Genomic DNA, 23373 nt, shown 5'->3' with positions numbered 1-23373 from the left:
ATGCACCGGAGCATGTTTCAAAATGTGAAAAAAATAAGCAAAGAAATTTGTACTTAAGCATTACTCCAATTCTACGCAGCTAGAGTTCGCTGACCAAAGCCCGCAACCTTGGTCTCAAGTTTAGGGCGTACTACTGCACTCCGTTCACGGGGTGAGGTTTTCTTTGCGTTGCTGCACATCGCAAGGCTCTGTTTTGGGCCCCTGCTTTTACCGTACAATTTTCACCTCTTTACATCAAACCAAGCTTCCATTGCACACCAATATTGCTAAGAAACCTGCACATGCGACCTTATATTTTCTGGAAAGTTAGGTGATCTGCTGCTGACTTCCAATCATCTTCGCTCTACAAACCGAAATAGTTGAAGCAGCAGAAGCAGCCTTAGCAAACTGGAAACAAAATGGTGGTGTCAGTTACCCACTGCTAGGAGACTGTCATAGTTTTCAAGCGTGAGCTTTATAGGGTGAACCAATCTCAAGAGACTCGCAGACGTGAATCATGCAAGCGGAGCTGACAAGGAGGAGCCACGTCTAACCACCACCGACCACTCCGAAAATTCAAACGCTTGCTCTGTCAGCAATGTTTTCAGATTAAGAGAATTCACTACACAGCTTTCTTTGAGAGGTTATACAGTAGTACTTTGGCACACATCAGTGTGTTCGATAAAATGACTTTGTGGCTACTATTGTCTGCTTGAAAATGCAATCAGGCTTGGAAATGCTATCGCTCGCACCTTTGCCACCCTTGCTGCGTTAACCAAAACTTTTAAGGGCTATGCTAAGCAGTGTAGCAGAAAAGCACTTAGAGATCTTTATGCTCCAATGTTTTTTCCCAGAAAGCTATATAAAATATTCACAATATAAATCTACCTTGAACAGGCGGGGCCACGAGAGGGGGCACTTCAGACACTTTTGAAGTGGATGCTGCAGGCATAGTAGTGGGCAGCTTCCTTGTGGCCCTTGCAGGTGACGAAGGCAGCTTTGTGCTGTTAGCTGTTGCCTCTGTACAATAAAAATACAAAACGAGGAGAAATAAGAAAACTGTGAACAACATTATTCTAATACCGGGAATCTCACCAATCTTCAGCAGTAAGGCATTTGTCAGGCGACGGTTTGTGTGCTCCGACCGCTCGAGCTTCACTTCCAAACGCCTGATTGTTCTTTTGGCTCGCCGGAGTTCACTCTTTAGACACAGCTCGTCGTCACCACTTGAGTCCGTGTCTGAGTGGCTATGCTGAGGAGCACGGCTGCGACTTTTCGGTGGCAAGAACTCCCCCATTCGACGGTCCTGGGCTATTTTTTTTTTCCGCTTCATTTCTTTGGCAGTCGGAGCTGCACCATTAGCAGGCCTCTGCTTCTTTGCAGGCCCTGACGTTTCATTTTCGTGGGACCTGGGTCGCTCCACTTCTTTCTTTAATAAAAAAAAAATATATATATATATCTGAATGTTTTGCAAAGATTACAAGAAAACAGACGACAATGTCAACAATCCGTGAGCGCAGACAGAACCCTAAAGAAAAAATAAGCATATGAAATTGTACGCGGCAGCAAAGGATGTTTTGCTCAGCTTTAGTAAATCTGTTTTCTCAGTGCTGTACAGAGCAATGCTCATACAGTCTCAGCTAGTAAAAAACAAGTGAGCAATGTTCACTAGTATAGCCCCAATTTGACAAGTCCGGTATTTCTTATTCATGCCATCTTATCCACAAAGCTTGGCTCTTAGGCCTTACAAAAAAATTTAACTTTTGCTTAGCTTCAGCCCACTGTAAGTTGAATGTTTACAATCGAAAGAGTAAAATAACAAGAATGTTTTTGCTATATACAAGAGAGTGGTCGTCTGTATTTGTCGTCCAAAATTTGACTCTTTAGATTTTAAAAATCCTACTTTATTTAATAAAATTGTGTGGGCTAGACCTTTTTAATGTCCTGTAAAATAAAAAGACACTCCACATATTCAGGGATAAATTATGAATTATACTTACTATTTTGCCATCCTCGGTAAAAATTACCGGAACAGACACTCGTTTAATTTTGGCCAGGTACCTGCAGACCTCCGACTCTGTTTCTGTAAGCGATAATGAAAAATTACTGGTACATTCATATGCAAAAAGAGTGGCAGCACATAAGAAGTTTTTTGCACTGGACAAATCACCGTTGCAACCAGAATAAAAGTGACCAGATTCCAAGGCATCCAACCATTATGCTGCATAAATATCAGAAAACTAATTAGCTTTGACTCAAGTTGTGGAAGTGGGCCAGGTGCTTTCAATAAGTCTTTAGATTTTTAGATATTTCTATCTGCCAATAAAAATATGTAATGAATTGCAAGAAATGAGTATTATATATACATTTAAGTGCAGTGCGAGAGAAAATTTTACGTAACGGATTATACACGAGTCTGCATTTAGACGTGTGTTGTTTATATATGGTAGCCATGATGGCCTTGTAAACAAGGGCTTTTAAAAATTGTGCACATCTACTAGCTGCCACCATACTGCTCTTACTGACTGCACTTGTTTAAAGTCGCAACTCTGAGTGCAAGTTTGCACAGAGTTGAGACTTCCACTACGTAGTGCAGCTCCACCGGAAGTTGCTACATGCACGACTGCGCAGAGAACTCATGCCATTTCAGTCACCCTTTTCGGACAGCTCATGTATCCCTGGTGAACATGTTACGCCCCCCCCCTCCCCCCCCCCCCCCCGCTTTCACCCCGCTTCGTGGCAACAGTCTGCGGCTGCTAATTACAAACCTATTAACCCACTTGGTCCCCGGACACGCCCCCTTGTAGCATCCAGCCAGCAACTCGCCGTCCCCGATTGTGCAATCGGGGAAAAATGAAATGCGAACAGAGGAGCGCGTGGCTCACGGTACAGGCTGCACTGCCTGCAAGTGAACCTAGGGGCGAGGGTGCGTGGCCTACTTCAATGTGCTCACGCCCCTCGATTGGCTCTCCCCCAGCTTCGGCAGTGCGCCTCTCAGTGCACTGAAAGCTGTCACCGCTATCTTTGCCTGCTCGGCGAGTGCGGCGAGCTTCTTTGCACCGCACGCGCTGAGCCAGCAAAGATAGCGGTGATAGCTTTCAGCGCACTAAGAGGCGCACTGCTGAAGCTTGGGGGGCGCAGAGGGAGGGTCGTGAACACGTCAAAGTAGGCCACACACCCTCGCTCCTAGGCTCACTTACAGGCGGCGCAGCCTCTACCGCGAGCCATGCGCTCCTGTGTTCGCATTTCATTTTTCCCGGATAGTACCTCTGGAAAGGAATTCCTATACCATTTAGTTCAGCAAAACTTTGTCATTAACAGTTTTGTGTTAAACTCTGGGGAATATGTGCTCCGCACGCCGCCGCACGGAACCGGCAGGTCTAGGCTGACCATATTCCTCAAGCTAGAATACGGGACATCCTAGCGGAAAAGGGGGAGGGAGGGGGGCGTATTAAACTACAAGATTTGGAGAAAATAAACATAATGAAATTCTACATGCGTGCTATATCCAGCAGCTCAAAAAATATTTACGCGTCTTCGCGAGAGTAAGGGTGTTTGTGGGCAAGAACAGTTCTAAATATTACTCTCTGGGTAAAAATTTTAAAGTACCTACGATTACTTTTTGTGAAATATACTTGTACAAACAGGCGTAGTTTCGGTTTGGTTCGACTCGCTCGGTGCCAATTTAGAAACTATGAACTCCTGCGAAAACGGGACATGATTCTATATTAACATAAAAAGACGCGACGGCAGAAGCGAACCTCAAAAACGGGACTGTCCCGGCGGAAACGGGACGTCTGGGCACCCTAGGCAGGTCACGTGATATGGTCTCGGCGTCGGATTGGCTGCGCCTGCTCGTAGGATCGGCCGCGTTCGGACTTATGGTCGAACAAAGCAATACCACGTCCATAACGTTTCTAAACTTGTGCGGGTGACAAACGCAACAAAAGAAAAGTACTCACCTGCAAGGTGTAGGACATGGGCATCGTAATATCCTTCCTCATCACCGTTCGGCATTCTCCAGTAAGCTTTCACGGAAGCCGAAGGAAGGTCGTCGTTCGACTTCGCACAAAACCTCTGTATTAGAGAAACAGGCAGAACGGCCCGCTTCCCGTCTTGAACATATTTGATGTAAGCGTACCTCATCGCAGAAGCCACAAGACTAGAGATAGCGATAATCAAAACAAACCAAATAAACTCCGAGACACAAATGAAATCTGAAACTGAGCGAGGAACAAGGACGAGCAGAAAGTAAAGTCGGTAAAGGGAAACTCAATCGGCTACGGATTGGATCGAATCGAAAAAAAAACTAATGGAAATAAAAAAAGTAAATTAAATTCCTCTCAAAATATTTTTATAATAGTACGCATTAGTGTGTTGTATGTTTTAATTTATACTATTGAACCATATTTTTGTTGAATGAAACAAAATCTCAATCTTGAAATTAACTTTGAGCACTTGTATCGAGACAACAGCAACACCCCCAGTAACAATCTAATCCAAACCAATCCATTTCTAAAGGTACGCCGTTGAGCTGATCGAGCGAGCTACGCCAAGGAGCCAAAGCATGGTGATGTACATAGTTTGCCAGCGAGGCTGCTATGCCCCTACGGAGTTTCTTGTTTCAGTGACATCTTAAAAGCGTTTGTGTCCTTGTAAAGTCTTGAGCCAAGGTTGTCTAGGGGCCCTAGAGCTTCCGCAGAAAATATGGCCAGCGGCGGCGAACCCAAGCGTCGGCGGCTGCGCTATTACGAGAAGGGTAATAGTTTTGATGTTCCAAAGTCGACAATGGCACATTATAGGGCCATCAACTCATCGACGAGTTCCGCAAATACAGAATTGTCTTCTCAAAGCCTGCCATCGACGATTGCTGTCCACATTTCCGACAGCGAGTCGCACACACGAGAGCCTTCGGCTCACTCGGATTCGGAACCCGCCGGATCAGAAAGCCCTCCCGGTGGCACTTACGACGACGACGACGACGACGACGACGACGACGAGTTGTACTCATCCAGTGACGAGGAACACAGCGCAGACGACACTGAGACGGCCGATGGAGGTCAGTACGTCGACGAAAACATCCCTCCACCAGATGCCATGTCGGAAGAGGAATTCCTGGCGGCAGGACTTCGTGAATTCGGATCGGAGACATTGCCGCACTCAACCACCACGAAAGCCGAAGCGGTCGCGCTGATGATGTCCTTCCTATCGGCAAATGGGCTGAGCTGGAAGGGTTTGGACGACCTCGTGAAAATGGGCAACATTTTCTTCGCTCCGGCGGCAGACGTCTTCCCCCGGAGCAAATACTTGTTTCGGAAGTTGTGGGGGTCGAAGACCGAAAAACTGGTAGAGTACCACTATTACTGCAATTCCTGCAGTGACCTGTTATCGTCTCGTGACGGAATGGATTCCCTTTTCTGCCCAACGTGCGAGGAAGAAAACAAAGCCAATGAGCTGAAGAGGAGTGGGGCTTTCTTCGTAACATTGAAAATGCACGAACAGCTGAAACAGGTCATCAGTCAAACAAAGGCCATGCTACATGACAGTCTTACAAGTATGCCATCCAGTGAGCCTGTAGCGATCGCAGACATTACTTCAGCCACGACACACTGCCAGCTACGGGCAAGCGGGCGTCTGGGTGCCAGTGACCTCACCCTCACCGTGAACACCGATGGCAGTCCAGTGTTTTCTTCATCTGGGGCTTCCATTTGGCCCATCCAGTTCACCGTGAACGAACTGCCGGTCCCCCAGCGTTTTGAGCATTGCACCCTCGCAGGACTGTGGTTTGGCGAGGGACACCCAAACATGGCTCTATTCCTCAATAAGTTTGTTGAGGACATCAACAGCATGGAGCCAGTTGCCTGGGAGCACCAAGGGACCCGCCATTCTTCGAGAGCCTTTGTCATCTGCTTCTCCCTTGATGCACCAGCACGATCTGCGGTCCAGAAATGTGTGCTGTTCAACGGTTACTTTGGCTGCCCGTGGTGCTTAATCAAAGGAGACTACATTGAGGGTGAGAATATTACTTTGCAGTTTCGAACTGTAGCAAAGACAATTATTCAGTAACGTATGATTGCATATTTTTGTCTTTGGTGCTAAAGCACAATGTTAAAGGGGTTATGACACGCCAAAAAAAATAAAATATAAGATAACTATACTGCTAGGACCCATTGGATGCTCCTATAATCCTGCTAAATTTGTTTTTAAAATGGCAGAATAGTTTCGATGGGTAAATCGATTTATATGCAGGTCCCTCGGAGGGCCGGATCCGGGCGGAGCTGAAGGCTGGCTACATAGCCAGCCTCCAGCGCGGTGTCTCCTTGCACGCATTCACAGACTTGGCTCTCTTAGCGTCTTGAGCTTCAGCTGCCTCGTTTACCTTCCACATTGCGTGCATGCGGTCCGTGACGATTATGTCTACGGCATTGCTCGCCTTGTCAAAATGTTTGACAATGATCGCAGCAGCGATCAGAGTGATTGCTATCAAGAGATGTTGGAAGCTGTTCAATCTGACTGCGACCCGCTGGCGACCAGCTCCAGCGACGACGAGTTACGGACGAACTCGCCGTGGTCACCACCGTCCGAGAATATCTTGCAGGCGCATGCGGGGTGGAAGGTCAACGAGCCGGGGCGAGAGTGAGAATAGCTTTCGGGTTACCGAGTTGCGTGAGCGGTTTTGATCGTACCACGGCGAGGAGAGCTTTGGTGATCATGGGGGTGCCTAGAACGAGAGAGCGTTCATGGTCATATGGTTTATGGACACCATGGTGTGACTAACTTGGGCAGCGTTGCCTGGTCGCCAGATGAAAGTGATAAAAATTCGTAAATTGAATATTGCAATTACCAGAGCTCTAAAAATTGCATAACTTTGTCTATATACTATGTAGCCTATGAGCATTCCATTTCAAGAATAATCTATCCGTTTAATTTTTGTGTCATAACCCCTTTAGGTGCTTCACATTTGAAAACAAGCCATGTAGCAGAGACATATTTGAATATGTTCTTCTATTCTCCAGAGCCATACAAGCATGTTACACCACATTGATTTACTATCTCCCTTGAAATGTGGGCAGAGAGATATACATATTGCAATCAAATTAACTATTTGGCTCAATAAATTTAAGCAAAAAATGAGCAATGATTTTGTTTGAGTGATTTTTAATTTATTGGAGCTTTTGCATACAAAATCCTAGTTGTTAAGGGCTAGATGCACACAGTGCCTGGTCCATCATACAATATGTTGGAAAGATGGCTGAATCTAAACGCATTCGACATGGGACTGATGCACAATTAAAGGCCAAGTACCTTTAGCGCGATCAAATGCCATTTTTCCGACTCGTCATATGACGTGCTGGGCATTTCATTGTGCATTTTACTCAGGTTACATTTTGGTCGTAAACACGTACCTAACTGAGTATAGAAAGATGAGAATTAGTAACCCTCCGCAAAAGCTAGTCTTTTTTTTACTAGCCGGTATTGAGGTGAAAACGAGTATAGTAGGTTTCCTGAAGTAGCAAACATTGGTGAACAATATATAAGAAAAATGAAGCTGTAAAAAACGAGTGTGCTTGTTCCATTGCAGTGATCAATCCTTCCCCATTGCAAATTTCAGGAAGACATTGTGGCCATGACTGGAGTGTATAGCACAAGTTATCACCCCTATATCACCAAATTTGTACTAGGAGTATAGGAATGTAATAAACTCTTATCAAGGTTGAGGTGCCTAAATTTGTGACCAAAGAGTTAAATTATACTTAATGTAAATGCATTATTTTTTATTAAAAATTGTAAACCAGACTTATTAATCAGTCTTTTTTTTTGTCTTTCTTTTCTCAATTTTGATGGCTTTATTTCACAGCATGCACCTGGCCTATGTATAAATGAACTCTTTATGTATTTTAACTTTTGCTTCACATGATGTGTGCGCTACATCAATTCATCTGATTCACCAGACAGGACAACGGAAGGCGTTCTGAGGGACATGGCCCTTGGTCTAGAGTGCTCTGTGCCCATCAATGGGTACAAGGGCCCATCTCCTACCGTGAAGCTTCCCCACTTTGACCTAGTGTGGGGCTTCACGGTGGACTACATGCACGGCGTGCTTCTGGGCGTTACCCGCCAGATCACCGAGGAACTGCTTACTTCATCAAACTCCCAAAAGAGATACTACATTGGTGAGTTTTCTACACAAAATTATGAATATAGTAAGACATAAGAATATCCTAAAAGTGTGCCCCTTCATGCTCTACTAGCACAAAGTAGCACACTTAGTAGCACTGACTTGTGCAAGAATATCTCGAATGGTTACTCTTTGTGCTATTCAATATTTCATTGGGGCGATGATGGTGAGAGAGGTTGCAAGTTAACTCTACAGAATTTCACATGCTTTGAAAGGGCACTGTCGTCCCAAAACATTATGTTGGCTACCATTGTGCACACACGCACCACAGAAGCACACTGAAACTAGGCTTTGCAACTTTGGAAAAGAGGCTTTGCAATTTTTGCAGGAGTTCATGAAAGCTGCACTATAAAATGTTGGCATATGCTAACTCCAAAAGTACATGAGCAGCAATCAAAAAGCACAACCAGAGCTGCTGACTGTATAAAAGAGCAATGATGCTGAAAGTATTCCACACGTCCACATAGGCTGCATTGCTGGTATTGCCTGCTTCTGCATTCCTTAGCTGTGTGCAACATGACTCCAAGCTGCTGGCACACTCAACAGCACTGCTCTCAGACGAGCACCTGCATTTAGTAGAATGGTATTTAAGCAATCAGCAAATCAGATTGCACTCCTGGGACCGAGTGACATTCGTGGCACTCTCAGCATTCTTAGAGGCACACATTGTTTCACTGATTCCTAAATGCCATTCAGCTGAGTTTAATTTTAAATGCCCATCTGACACAGGTATAACTTTGTTAAGCGCTTCTAATACATATAACAACTGCTAGCTCTGTTTTTTAGCTAGATTAACGTTTTCATCATGGTAGTTTGAAATCGAAACCAAAATAACACTCATTGGATGTAACACAGACTTGAGTCATGAGTAATGAACAGTTCGTTTGACACTGTACTGGCTTTTCCCAGAATTGCATCACGCTCATAGAGGTGCACCGAAAACCAGTCTCAAATAAACTCGCTGAGCACGACCCGGTGCTGTTACCATCTATGTTGTAGTAGATGTACCAACCACGAACCGAAGCAAGCGCGCTGGAGGATGATGGGACAGGCGGGGATTACAACAGTGCAGTGAATTGATTCCACTTGCGATGGAAAATGCCTTAGACAACTTCACTGTCGTGGAGATTTTTACAGGCTGCGTATATTTCACACCAAACCCCACACAAGAACTGTAAGAAGGAATGGTTGCCAGCACTTACTGCATTGGAAGGCAGATTAGAAGATAATTTTTTGACATAACCCTTTTAACCGATACAGACTGCGACTGGTTTTGCAGTCGCAAATGTCTCTGTGTTGTCTTCATACACCTGAAATCGATGATCGAGCATTCTTGCTAACAATGCACTTCGTCGCAGATCGAAGCATTATGCTCAAAAAGCAACATACAAATGCGGTCCATCGCATGGTCCGGAATGCACAGAGATCCCACAATTTTTCATTGTTTAGAGCAGCTGCCACGTGCCCTGTTTCTTTGAACTCGCTCACAATAGACTCTTGCTGTTCCTGTCCCCACTGAAATGAAAATCGATTCAATTGCAGTCCATACAAATGTTTACTTTTCAGTCAAACATGTGGTGACTTATAGCCCCTTCCCCTGGCAAATGCCGAGCGCTCCGTGCTAGTGGTCGTCGAGCGGTCGGCCTCTGTGAGCGATTGGTCACGTGACCCATCCCAGTGGTACACGCAGCGGAGCAAATCGAATGTAACGCTCCCAGCGCCACCGCTTCCAGAGCGTCTGCTCTCGCTTTTGAACAGTTGCGGCTCCCATTGCTATCTTACTGAAAGCATGAAGTTCTGATCGGAACTGTATGCTTTGACAAAAACTTGATTGCTTACTACTTGACTAACGGTGGCCCCGACGTTAAGACACAATTAATTTTTCCTTACAGTTATATAAGCCCGATGAAAACAACTAGAAGTACTTGTACGAGCCGTAGGATGCTATTAAGCGATACCAAACACGTATGCCGTAAAGCGATCGTCACCTGCAAAGGCGACTTACATTGCGGAGTATTTGGCGTGTTGTCTTCTAATTATTCCAATTACATTACAGAGACCATAAAACAAACAAACGACATACCTAGCTCTTCATTTGAATAGGCGCGCACAACGCCTTCGACGTAACGCGGTATCTTGGGCCTGTTCGCCGGCCGGCCAAACGACTCTGCAAATACTTCGCCGAGAATGGCTGCCTCGTCGTCACTCGAGCTGGAGCTAAGCTGGTATCTTCGTCGCTGTCACTGCGTTTTATTAGACCTCCTGAAATTAACTGCAACTATGTCATCGCCGCAGTATGCTCAAGCGAGTCGGTCATGACGAGGGGAACGAAAACAAGCACACCAAGAGAGCCCACCCAGCAGTCTAAACAAAAAAGCTGCGAAACTCCTTCACTCCCCCACGGGAATGTCGATAACGAAACTGAGACGTTGCGAGAGTCGGCTAGAGATCATACTCCTCCGAAAAAGGCAGCGCGGAACACTACTCCGGACCGCTCAACGCGCTCCGCCACTTTTCCACGGAGCGGTTGGAGCCGCTCGGCGAGCGCCCCAATGGCTCCAGATCTTCAAGCAGCACGCGGAGAGATTGCTCTCATCTCGCGAGGGAAACAATTAGAACCCGCTCAGCGAGCGCTCGCCGAGCGCTCGCTATTTGCCAGGGGAAAGGGCTATTATAAGGCAACAAAGCTATTTGGTAACTACATATGCACAGTCATGTAGACGCGGCCTTAAAAAAGGTGATGCGTGGCCGGCGCGGGGAAACCGCCAGATGTGCTGTATTTCGTGATAACACTGGGAATGAGAGTGACCGGGGCATTCCCACTTTTGAATCGCAGGGGTGCTTGAAGAGAGTTATTGTTTGCAATCATTTTCCTTTTTTTTTTTTTACGGGCAGTTTTTTCATTTGTTAGTTTTGACAGTTTACCATTAATAAATCGTAAATGACGGTAAAACAAAGATAAAAAGATAGTTCTGCTCTCAAGGAGTGAGCGAAAACAGAATACATGTGCGCGGTCAAACAGTGTCGTTTGAAAAACGTGCTTTGGGAACGGCTTCGGTGTGCCGACGTCCCCCGTGTATCCAAAAGTGGACTAATTCGGTAATTGTGGCCTTAGCATGCTTACACTATCGTAGCGCCCCGTGTCGCCTTATCGCCGGCCGGGCCATTGCTCCTTTGTGTTCATATTTTTTAAGGCCGACTGTACATATGTGGTGAGTTGAGCAGCTTTGTCCAACGCTTTCAGTTCCTAGTTTGGCAACTGCGATGATATATCTTTTTTAATGTTAATAGTGACAATGGAAGAGAATTGTACAATCTTGTAACAAAAAATCCTACAGACAGCCCAGAGACAAACAATACCGTTGCCACTTGCCCTGCCGGCCTCTCGCTGCTGTTTGAGTGCAGCTTTCTCAACAGGCCTATCGCTCTTGATACTAAGCTTTTCCACGAGCTCGCAGGATTTGCTGTCGGCACAAGAACACTTATTGAAATAAACGAGGAACACCGTGTGGAGAAGTGCAGCGGTGGAAGCGGAGACATTGCATCAGTCTTAGCAGCCTAGAGCCGAAGTGCATCACCCTGCTCACGCACCGAAGTCATAGCCGATTATCTGCGTGACAAGCATTGACGTTGCCAAATAATTCACATCTGCAAGCCACAGCACTCCTACAACAAAACCTCAGTTAGAAAATGCAAACACAGATGTTAGTCTGTCAGTGCCGAGTCCGCCTGTAAACATTGGACGGAATGCTGCTTGTTTGCGAAACAGGAGACTCAAACAATGTATGACGGGATTGCATCTGGCACACTGTTGTTTTCAATCTGATTTATTTTCACACAAAACGTTTGTGATTGTTCTTTATTCTTGCAAACCTGACGTGACATACTTCAACTCTCACAATAACCACCCAAGTTGAGTGATCTCTTCAGCTAACTATTTCTTAAACATAAATTTAAACACAAATATTGAGGCAATATTTTGCTGAAACATTTCTTAAATATCATTCGTAATGGTGAAAGAAGCCGGAAAGTGAAAACCAGGTGAATCTGTTTTGTTTTCATCACCCTTTTAATTATTATTGGACACATTGACTGAACTTGCAGGCACCCCTGCTCGTGTTGCGGAGATGAACCGGCGGCTTGCAGCGATCAAGCCACCCCACTCGTTCACAAGACTGCCCAGGCCACTCGGCACTCGAGGATCTTGGAAGGCCAGTGAATGGCGCCACTGGCTGTTGTTCTACTCCCTCCCCTGTACACTCGACGTGCTGCCGCAACAATACTGGGCGCATCTCAAGCAGTTCGTAGAGGCTGTGCACATCCTCCTCAGTGATCAGCTCACGCAGCTCTCTATTGACCGTGCTGGTGAGTGTTTCCACATTATATTTTTTTACTTTGTCTAGACATATGGTAATTGTAGAGTGCGGTGTTGCAGCTGGCTTGCCTTTTCATTGGGTGCTGCTGGTTGCTGCAAGGCAAGACCTCTCTGAACATCTATGCGCTTTTTTTTACTTGTAATGTGAGCAAGGAGAGCTTGTTCCAACACAGAAGGCACGAAAGGGGGTTGTTCACTTCTGCTACTTCAAAAAATTAACAGGGCTCTTATGTTAACCCTAAAACGACTTGAAGGCGAAAGCCCAAGCGCCAATGCATTAAAGACAGACACATGAGCCGGCTTGAGTCTGCACTCGCCGCTCTTGACTTAATTCACTTTGTCTCCTGTTAATTCGCTTTGTCTTACTTTGCGATTTCATTGCCTCTAATTCGTTTGAGTGGTCACGTAAACGTGATAGGAAACCTTCAAAGACAGCACGCTCTATGACGACACACTTTTGGTGCCGTTTCATTGGCTCACTCGGATCGTGGCGTTGACTGTGGTCCCGGTGATAGCGAGCTTCCGAAGACAGCGCGCTCTCTAATGACACACTTTTGGCACCAATTCATTGGCATTCACGGTGCATCTGCATTGCTGTTCTTTCCTTTGTGTTTTATTTCTGAGGCACGTCCGCTTTGACCTCAAGCGGCGGCTTCGCCGGCTTCCGTGACGAAGCACCTGGGCCGGCTTGCTATAAGCAGCATCTCGGCTGAGACTGAGTGAAAGAAAGCACTACAAAGGCTGGGACGTGCGAGCGTCTTGAGATGCGGGTTGAGTCCCACTCAGCTCGTGCGCTGGCTTTAGCAGTGCTTTCTTTCACTTAGTCTATGCTGAGACGCTGTTTCTAGCAAGCCGGTACTGATATGATGCATCCCAGCCAATGGGAAGTTATGGTACCTTTGTGTCACCAACGTTTTTGGAAGGTCGACTGAACGATGAGACATATAAGGCTTTTGCCTTGATAAACTTGGAGGTGTTGACGCAACTTGCATATTTGCACTTCTGTCATGCAAGTTTTGTCTAGTTCTTTCAATTAATCTTATTTAATATACCTTATACTCTATGCAAAAGCTAGCCGGGCTATCATGTGACCAAGTGAGGGAAACCAGCGTGTAATTAAGAGCCTTTGTAAAAAGAAACTAATAAGTGTTGAGAAAAGGAACTGAAGATAAGAAAATCAAAAAGCTGGAGGAAGGATGTGGCATCCATCGCATCGGTTTTGGCCAGAATACATGCCCAGCCGCACTCAAGAGCAGCTTTTTTTGCCCACTTTGCCAACATCTGTGTTCAGCTCTGTTGCACATCTGCACTTTACGTGTGCGGTCTGTAGATATCTCAGTTGACACGGAGAAGAGGGCGACACTCTAGTATGTATGTAAAGGGTTGCAATGATATCGGACATTGGTAACTCAAGCACAGTCTGTTGTTCAGGAATCAACAAGTCCATGATCTGAGGGTGGCTCTTATTAATATTGCTCACTTGTCCTTAAAATAAAAATAAATATTTAAAATTTTTTTCTTTGCAGACACTCTGCTGAAGCTCTTCGTTGTTGACACGCAGCGGTTGCATGGATCGACAGCGATGACATTCAATGTCCATCAGATGCTGCACCTGGCAGAGGTGGCTCGCCGCTTCGGACCTCTCTGGGCTCACTCAGCGTTTGTTTTCGAGAGCGGAAATGGACGGCTCGTCAAGCTGGTGACTGGGGCCAGTGGTGCACCGCTCCAAATTGTTGAGAGAGTTGTGATGTCTCAACAACTGGAGTGTTTTCTTTCTTCTTCACTGGTCTCTCAGCACATTGCAAGCTTGTGCCGAGAAATGCTGGGATATGCAAAGCTAGAAAACTTTCTTTTTGCTGGGGATGTTTGTTTGCTTGGCCATGCTAAGCAACTAGAGACTCCAAAAGAAGTTCACGCTGCTTTTACAGGACAGCCATGTCCTGGGACCTGTGTGGAATACTCACGGCTGGTTTACAGACGGCAGATTTTTCACAGCACAGCATACAAGCGTGCCACAAAGTCCGACTCATCTGTCATTGAGACAAACGAAAGAGACTTCTTTGTAATAACAAAGATCATTTCCCTCAGTGGAAGGGTTTTCTTGCTGTGCAAGAAAGTTATCCTTATAGAAAGTGGGCATTTTCCTTCACATATTAAGGATTGCTTTGTATCCATGGTTGGTACTTTACATGTCCTGGAGCCTCATAATCTGAAGGCAGCATGCCTTTTTATGAGGTTTCAGAACCCCGTGTCCAGCTATGTTTGCACGCTACCAAATCAGATTGAACGCGACTAAAGAGGACTATGTTTGAATTTGAGCGTCATATTGAGCCTCGTTTTGCACTGTATAAACGGCTTGATGTATATAGCTGTAATAAGTGATCTGTATTTTTTTTTAAAGAACAGCTGTTTTCTAGTCGTCCTCTTTTAAGCTAAACTTATTTTTACCTCAAGAACCGTAGAAAAAAAATGTTTGGCTTCTTGCAGAGCATTATAAATTTCCCCCTTTATGTATTTAATATACAGTTGGACATGTATTCTAAATCAGTTGCTCTAAAACTCTTCAATTTCGCGAATGGTGGAAAAGGGTACAGATATGCGTCTACTTAGTAAGTTTGCACATTCTTGTGGACGAGGCCACAAAATTCGCAACTACTAAATTTCGCGAATTCTTGAAGGAAGGGATTGGAGAATCCAGCGACATTGGCGCTCTCCACAAGGGGCGTCCCTCGGAATTTCCCGCACACTCTGTGTGAAGGACCCCCTCGTTTGTTTGTATTTTTTGTTGGAAAGTTTGTCGCTTTGAGCTTTGTCCCATACAGGAAGTGGCGTACTGGTTATAGTCGGATAAGGTCGTAAAGATACCTGCTTTACGTAGCAAAGTTTGTTGTGTCATCGCGTGTCAACGTCTCTGTTGTAAAACCAGGTTTTGGGGTTTATGTCATCGCCTGGTCAATGCCTATGGTTTCTCTTTTAGTGATTTTATGTACTTTTATCCTGACGCGTGTACCCTAAATTTAGTCTGTATCCAACTGTACTCTCTTTGTAGTGAAGCCTGGTTTGGGGATTCAATATGTCATCGCCTAGTTAGGTTTGTGTGTCCTAGTTGGCGTTATCCGAGTCGTCTTCTGGTATATTCGGCTCTTTTACTTTGTTATCTATTTAAGGATGTGGTTCGCTCAATAATAATCTGTGTTTGGACATTTGTGATTTCCTGTCTCGTTGTTTCCCCACTTAACTGTTAATGCCGGTGCTTGCAACCACCTCGCCTCTACACGCGCATTCACTTCAAACTTTATTAGATCGTTGCTTTGATATGTTTCTTTACAGAAAAGCACCATGCACATCATCTTTTAGAGTTATTATAGTCATCAGTCAACCAGCCCACCTTCCCAATTTATACCCAGCTTCTCTGAAAAATGGTTATACACTGCTGTATTCCCGGGTTAATACCCAGTTTACCGAAACTGGGTTTTACAAATATAACATCTCCCAGCCAAAACCCAACTTGCCTAAACTGGGTTTTTACTTTTATATATACTTCCCGGTTGGAACCCAGGATGCCCAAATTGGGTTCTTACTTCCATATATACTTACCGATTAAAACCCAGCATGCCCAAAATGGGGTTTTAGAGTTCCGATTTCATTCACAGTATGAAACCCCAAATGTTTAAACTGGGTAGTGGAAATCAGTATGTTCCCTGGTTTGTTTAAACTGGGTTTTGACAAAACCAATTTGTTTTCCGATTAAAATCATACTGGTTTTTTCGGTAGGGAGTTATCCACGGTTATTTCGTGTGTCAAAACCAATTCTGTGCAGCATTCTTGGAAGCACTGCAGGACTGTCTGTTTGCATTCATTGGTCTTATCCCCCACCTCTTTGGCATGTAGTATCAGAAAATCATCAGCATACCTAAAGATTGACATGATTCTTTTGCCTTTTAAGCTATCCTTGATGCTACTTCCACGTGCTGCCAGGAACAAATCACACAGTTGAGGGGCTATGCGAGACCCAATGCACACTCCACTTTTTTGTAGAAAGTGTTGGCCTTGGTGCGCAACTTCAATCGATGTTAGATATCCATTGAGCAGTTCTAGAAAGGTATCTACGTTGGTTCCCGCCGCACTTTGGAACGGTATGCTGCCTTGCTCTTCTATGATGTTGCGAAGAATTGACAGGAGGCTTGCATGGGGTATTGAATAATACATGTCTTGGATGTCTATTGAAAAAGCAGAGGCGACACTTGAGCCATCTTCTTGAAGATACGAAATCAGTTGTTCAGAATTTTGAATAACGTACGGATCATTGGGATGTATTAGAGAGAGTTGCTTCGCCAAGAAGGATGAAAAATGCACTTGCCAGGTTCCTCTCTCAGATACAATGGCCCTAAACGGTACATCCGCTTTGAGCGTCTTTGCCGCGAAAAATACTTCCGATTGCCCCTTCTTCGTTCCTTTAATCTTTGTTTATAGGCTATTTTGGTTGTTCCCTTGCAGCAGCTTCATGATTGCTTGCTTTGCAATCCTGCCTTGTTTTTGCCCTACTGGGATAAAGTTTATCGCCACAGCTTGAGAGGCTTTTGCTCCATACGTTCCTGAAGTGAGCACTACAAAGCCACATTCTTTGTCTGAAACACAGTTTCAAATCTTTGCTTCGTAGCTCCTCGATTGTGGTGCTGAAGCTTATACCCGGGAGCTGGGATTTCCGATGACTTAGGAGGCATTCAATGGCAATCAATACCTTCACTAATGATTTGTGAGGTTTTCTCCTCATAAGTTTTGGATGCAATGTTCCGAACTATAGCTTATCACAAGACGAGACACTCAACGAAAATCATATGGAGCAATCGGTATATCCCCATTCTAAAGCAGCATCTTGCAAGCCGACACAAATGCATTAAGAATGTTATGACCTATACACTTAATTAGCATAAAAAAGCAAATGTCGAGAGTGTTCCCAAAAAGCGATGTAGCGTAAAAAAGTAAGGAAAAGGGAAGGAGTGAAATATGGCACTCCCGATAAGCTGGAAAAACGACAGTTTCCACCTTGACCGCTCCAACGGTCCATACTTTGAGAACAAAAACAATCCGACGAATTTGCCGTTTGCGACTTATAACATGTGTTTTTTTTTAAATTAAAAATTCGACCAAAAATCATCCATATATTTTGTTTACGTTTCTTTTCCATTTTCAATGATTCATGCCGGGTTACTTAGACGTTTTCCTTCTGTCTTAAGTTTGTCCGGGAGTCTAGATGGTATGCGTATCTTCTCCGTCAATACACAGGTCCAAGCTCACACACCTTGCAAATCACGCCAGTGCTAAGTTGGATTAATAGCCTTGCAAAACTTGCGCTGGTCGAAACGGAGAAGGAGTGATAACCTATGACCAAAAATTTCTTCCTTAACTTTCTTTATTTCACTTTTAGTCTGAGTCAAAAACAGACCATAAGATGACCAATCGTAATCCTCACTACCCCTTTAAGCTTTCGCTGAGTCATTTCTTTTTGTTCAGTAAGCGCTTTAAGTTAATCGTAAACCAAGGTGAAAGGGTGTTTGATCTAATTTGGTTATGGGTGCGTAGGCTGAAAGCAGGCGCTGCAGTGTAGTTTCAGTATTTATCCAGTTGTTTTCCAACGAACGACCCGCGCAAGTTATAAACTATTGGTCAACAAATAAAGTTATTCCGCGTTTTAGCCGTAAATAATTGCTCGAGTGTAATCAGGAATCTGCTTACGGGAGTTTCCGAAGCGCTTTAAAGTGAAATATGTTTCAACATGCGCAATGGTGTGGTTAGTAATGAGGTCAATGACTTTAGTTGAATTTACATATTCAGCATTATATATCAAGAGCAAATCTAAAGTTGCAAGATCCCGTGTTGGAACGTTCACCTTCGGTGTTGGTTCAAGCGCTTCTAGCAAACAAAGAAGCTCGTTGTAGTGACTTCAATGCGCAGAGTTTGGGAATGACTGGAGTGTCTCCCAATTAATTCCTGGATAATTAAATTCTCCAGAAAGCATCAGAGGTTCGTTTGGGTAAGCACTCTTTACTGTGCTAAGGCAGGTGGACAAGCTCTCGTTAAAGTCACCAGGGTTAGTGCTCGGTGGATGGTAACAGGCACCAATCAAAGCGTGGCGAAAGTCCAACTCTACCTGGATACAGATTATTTCCAGGGTGGATTCGCACTTAAGAAGAGGGCAGGGAATGTTCTTTTTAACTGCGATGAGTACGCCAACTCCCCTCATAATAACTCGATCTATTCGGAAAAGTTTGTAGTTTTTACTTAAGATTAGTTCGGAGTTCCCGACACTGGATGTCAAACAAGTTTCTGTACCGAGAATAACATCTGAGTCGCATGACGAAGTTATGCACTCGAAAACATCTTGTTTGAAAACTAAGCTGCGAAAGTTCGCTACGAAAAAAAAAAAGATAACGTTGCTACATTTCTAGGATAAGGTACCGATGAAGTTAGTTTGTTTCGAGCGAGTCACTCGGCTGGACGTGTACTTGCACGTGGTGGGACAATCAATCGGATGACAGCCGAATTTTCATAATCGTACACATACGTATGATTTCCGACACGTAGTTTGTCAAAAGAAAGCTTATATCTAATATTCTGGTCTCGCAATTGGGACGTAAAATCCCACAACTTTTGTGTAGCGGATTGCAAGTTGGGTGAAAAATCCTCAGAGATTCAAACTTCTGGAGACAGCACATTTTTAGTTCGTGAGCATTTCGTAGGACCTCATCTTTGCTTTTAAAGCTTAGGAACTTGACAATGACCGGCTGGGTCGAACCGGTTCGCCTTCGACCAAGCGAATGAGCCCTTTCTATTTCCCTTAGGTTTTCAGTGATGTTTTCTTTTATCAGGTTTGAAACCAAGGCCTATGTTTTCACCTTCGGGCAAGCCCTTCAGAATTAAATTGTTTCTTCGCATTCGGTTGTTTGTATCGCCAAGACCTTTCGTAAGCAGTCATGTGGTCATGCACAATCGTAGACTCACGCTGAACATTACCCAGCGTTTTGGTAAGGGTGGCAACATTTTTCTTTACGCTGGTAATTTTGTTGACCTTTGCCTCCAAGTTAGAGACCCGTAACCCAAGACGGGCAATCCCAGCATCGATTGCGTCTAGTTTCTGCGAGCTTCCTTGTTGGTAACAAGTAGAACTCGTTGTTAATGCCTCAATAGCATCTTGCAACTTATCCAGTTTTTCTGCGGAAGTCAGAGGGCCAGGGTTTGTCTCCTTATCCCCGGATGCGGAAAGTAAGATCATCATAACAGTTGCGACAGTAACCAACTTAAAACAACCAAACGAGCAAGGACAGGAAATATTTAATAGTCCTGGTTGTAGGTGGTGCAAACTTTGTTTTGATCTATTTGAAAATCGACCAATGCGCGCTAGGTACGCTCGGACATCAACGTTTATAATGTTCACACTCTAGGGGATTTGCAGTCGACAAAAACATTATACTTAAAAAATCAAAGTAGCATGCAGCGCAAACCTACCTGGAAGAAGTTCACGACACGTTTAGCTGCGGTGACAACTTGGCTGCAAATCCTACAGTTGTAATGGTGACGACCCCTTTTGTAGGCGGCTGAACTCTAGGAGAGCGGATAACGTCAGAACCAGCTGTTTGAAGCAGATTTCTTGTTATTAGTGTAGAGGCGGTTCGCGTACAGAGGTGGCGGGCTGAAGCTGCACTGTCTGCGTTTACTGACAAAACAGTGGAACATCAGACTTCAAGCTTTTGTAGCCACCATACAAACAACATATTACATTTATATTTCTATTACATTATAAAGCACTGCAATAGCTAGCTAGAAAAAAAAATAGTAAAATAAAAGGTTTTTTTTTTAAAGTCGACCTCAAATTTGCAAACATTTTGAAATAGTCCTTGCTTTACGAAAATGCACTGCCCTTTCTCTTTTAGACACAACAATAAATGTGTTATCAATAGCAAACGTATACTCTTAGCTTTCTGAAAATACTAAATATGTTACGATATGTAAAATAGGTCACACGGAATATTTGGTCAAACGTTGACAAATATTGTCAAATGGACACACTTTGACAATAATTAAAACAAAAGTGAGGATAAATATTCGCAGTAACATTATTAACCATAAATAACTGATATACTGAGAATGCCCTAAAAGAGTTACATTGCACTACCAAAATAAGGCAAAAAGCAAAAAGGAATGAAACATGACACCTCCGACAGGCGAGAGAAAGGTCAGTTTCCGCCTCGGCTTCTTAAATTGTCCATAACTCGAGAATAAAACATCGGCCGAACTTCCGATTTGCACTCCCTGTCACGAAGGGTATTCCCCAAAACATATATTTTTTTCTTCATTTTCGTATCAACCTAATAAAACCAATTCGCAAAATAGTCCACGACAGTCTTCTTAAGGTGAGGTAAGCCAATAATTTTGCAGAAAAGGTGAAAGATGGGCTATTCACGCATCCGTCGTCATGCGTGGCAATATGGTTTGCTTCGATGATGGCCGACGTTCTATCCAATTTCAAAGGCTGCATAAATTCGTTAAAGCTTACCCACGAGCTTTCAGGCAGGAAGCCTGTCAGATTCCTTTATTTACGACTATTTTGATTGAGCGATCACATATGCTGTTTATATCGGCCATGGGGTAAAAGCCGCTACTTCACTTAAGCTCTGCTCACTCCAGGCTGGTCACGAAAGGAATCGTAAATTGAAGCCTCAAAAACTCACTTAACCAGGCATATGAACATTTGATCAAAACCAGCTTCGATGCACAAACCTTTCGCCTCATAGCAGCAGGGTACCCCGGTTTTTTATTTACGTCGATTGCAGAAAACCTCCTCAAATATATGGAAAGAAGGGAGGTCATCCAACCTTCATCAAGAGAGAGGTCAACTAGGCCTATTGTTCTGCCTTTTATTCACTTCGCCCACTGAAAAAAAGTGGCGAAAAAATCAACGTTGAGGTGGTATTTTCATCTCCGTACAAGCTCTCCAGCATGTGCCAAAAGGTTAATGATTTTTCAAACCGATTAGAGAGCGCTGCAATAAGAAGCACAACTCCAGTTTCGTCCAATGCACAGAAAATGTCGGGTAACCCTTTATTTCTCCCGTGGAAAACGCTATTAGAGGCGAGATGTTTTGGTGGCGCCCATGTAGGGTTTACTCTCGTGACTTCATTACCTTGCAAACAACAAGTTGGGTGGCGTTTGTAAGGGGTATGCACACGAGGGAGAAATCCTGGGGATTCCTCCCCGGCACGTCCGCATCACGAGATGAAAACGCGAGGCGCTTGCACATCGCAAAGCCTGAAGTTTTCGTCGTGGGATGCGCGTGCCGGGGAGAAATCTCCGGGATTTCTCTCTTGTGTGAATACCTCTCGAGCAGGGTGGAAGTATGAAATCATTGCGCTCTGAAACCAACACTGCCAACACCTTCAAAATCGAAGTTTTTACATTACTCCTATTTCTGTCTTTGAGAAAACCTTTGCTGACGTCACAGTCACCATTCTGTCAAACGTGCAAGGCCGACCACAGCGACGTTTTCGATAGCACACGTCGCCAATATCGGCCAGACTAGACGGCGCCTCATAGATCGACTCAGCGAACACCACAATACCATTACTAGAGCCACCTCCGGACATCTAGGTCTCCACTGCCGGGATTGCGGGTGTGTGGCGCAACTACGTAATAGCACCGTGCTCGACCAAGACAACAATTAACTAACTAGGGAAATAATTGAAGCAAAGCATATTGCCAGGCTTGACGGTGGATGCGTGAGCAGCCTATCTCTCACCATATCTGCAAAAGAATATACTTATTGATAAATTACCCAAGCGTCAAGGAGAATGCAGGAATTGTTGTTCTACGCGCTACGAGAGCACGCCTTCCCCGCATAAAAGGTTCGAAGTAAATAACCAAAGTAAATCGTTGACGAACACGAGTGCAAGACGCAATTTGTTTTAGACATTCGCTTTAGAAAAGTTACCTTTGCTGAGGCCAGCACGTGCTGCGCGTGGAACCCCAAGCTGTGCTTGGGTCAATAGGTATATTAGCTTACCTCACCTTAAGAAGAATATAGAGGACTATTTTGCGAATTGGTTTTAATAGGCCGAGAAGAAAAGAAGGGCAAAATAATTTACAGATTCTGTTCTAACTATATGTGGAAGAAGACGAAGATAAACTACAAAGAGTTGTGAGTTCAGCGCTGTGCGAAAGTTTCTCGAGGCGAATCGGTGCCCCGTGGTCTAGCGCACACCAGCTCGCAGAAACATACGCGACGAATAACTCAGCCGTTTTCACCGCCCTAGATGTTCTAGTAGCAGGGCTCGATGTAGCCGAATACAATAACAAGAACAGCCCGCTTCCTTCAAATGACGAAGACGTCTTCAAATTAGTACATTTTCAAATGCGGCTGTGGAACGCATCCAGTGGTTTATGCATGAACTTCTGACACAAACACAGGACACACAGAAGAGGGAAGTTGTCTGTATTTCAGTACGCAAACGACCAAAGCATAGCGAGAAATGGCTCCGTCTATCGTGACGGATATCACGATAGACGCAGCCAATTCTCCGAGCTTGCTTGCCTGTTGTCGAATGTCGAAGAATGCCAAAACTGCAAAGGCCGGGCGGGCGTGAATTTACCTCAAATGTGCCAGGAAATTTTGCCCCACTTCGGACAGTGTTACACTGGCAACAAACAGGGTTTGGTAATCCACTTTGTTAATCCTCACAAAAACTATGTGTTTCGCTGCGTGTCCGAGGGTACCCCGACGTCGGACCGAGCGGGTCGGGCCATCGCTGCGACAACAGCGCCGCTACGTGGCAGTGGCGATGCAGAA

General features: G+C 44.6%; 2 protein-coding genes across 2 annotated transcripts; one reads left to right on the top strand and one right to left on the bottom strand.

The window, feature by feature from the left end:
• Positions 1-379: 379 nt before the first annotated feature.
• Positions 380-4125, bottom strand: LOC115319760. The gene is made up of 4 exons (XM_040216897.1): positions 3942-4125; positions 1980-2062; positions 1075-1408; positions 380-387 (listed from the first exon to the last, which is right to left on the bottom strand). The coding sequence occupies exons 1-4, from the start codon at positions 4123-4125 to the stop codon at positions 380-382; spliced, it is 609 nt and encodes a 202-aa protein (XP_040072831.1).
• Positions 4126-4767: 642 nt separating this feature from the next.
• Positions 4768-22729, top strand: LOC120844897. The gene is made up of 3 exons (XM_040216896.1): positions 4768-5992; positions 7932-8153; positions 22641-22729. The coding sequence occupies exons 1-3, from the start codon at positions 4768-4770 to the stop codon at positions 22727-22729; spliced, it is 1536 nt and encodes a 511-aa protein (XP_040072830.1).
• Positions 22730-23373: the final 644 nt, after the last annotated feature.

Source organism: Ixodes scapularis, unplaced genomic scaffold (genome assembly GCF_016920785.2).
Source record: "Ixodes scapularis isolate PalLabHiFi unplaced genomic scaffold, ASM1692078v2 PGA_scaffold5__190_contigs__length_132052651, whole genome shotgun sequence".
In the NCBI taxonomy this organism is placed as follows: domain Eukaryota; kingdom Metazoa; phylum Arthropoda; class Arachnida; order Ixodida; family Ixodidae; genus Ixodes; species Ixodes scapularis.
Note: the sequence above shows the minus strand (reverse complement) of the source record. Positions and strands in the feature narration are given on the sequence as shown.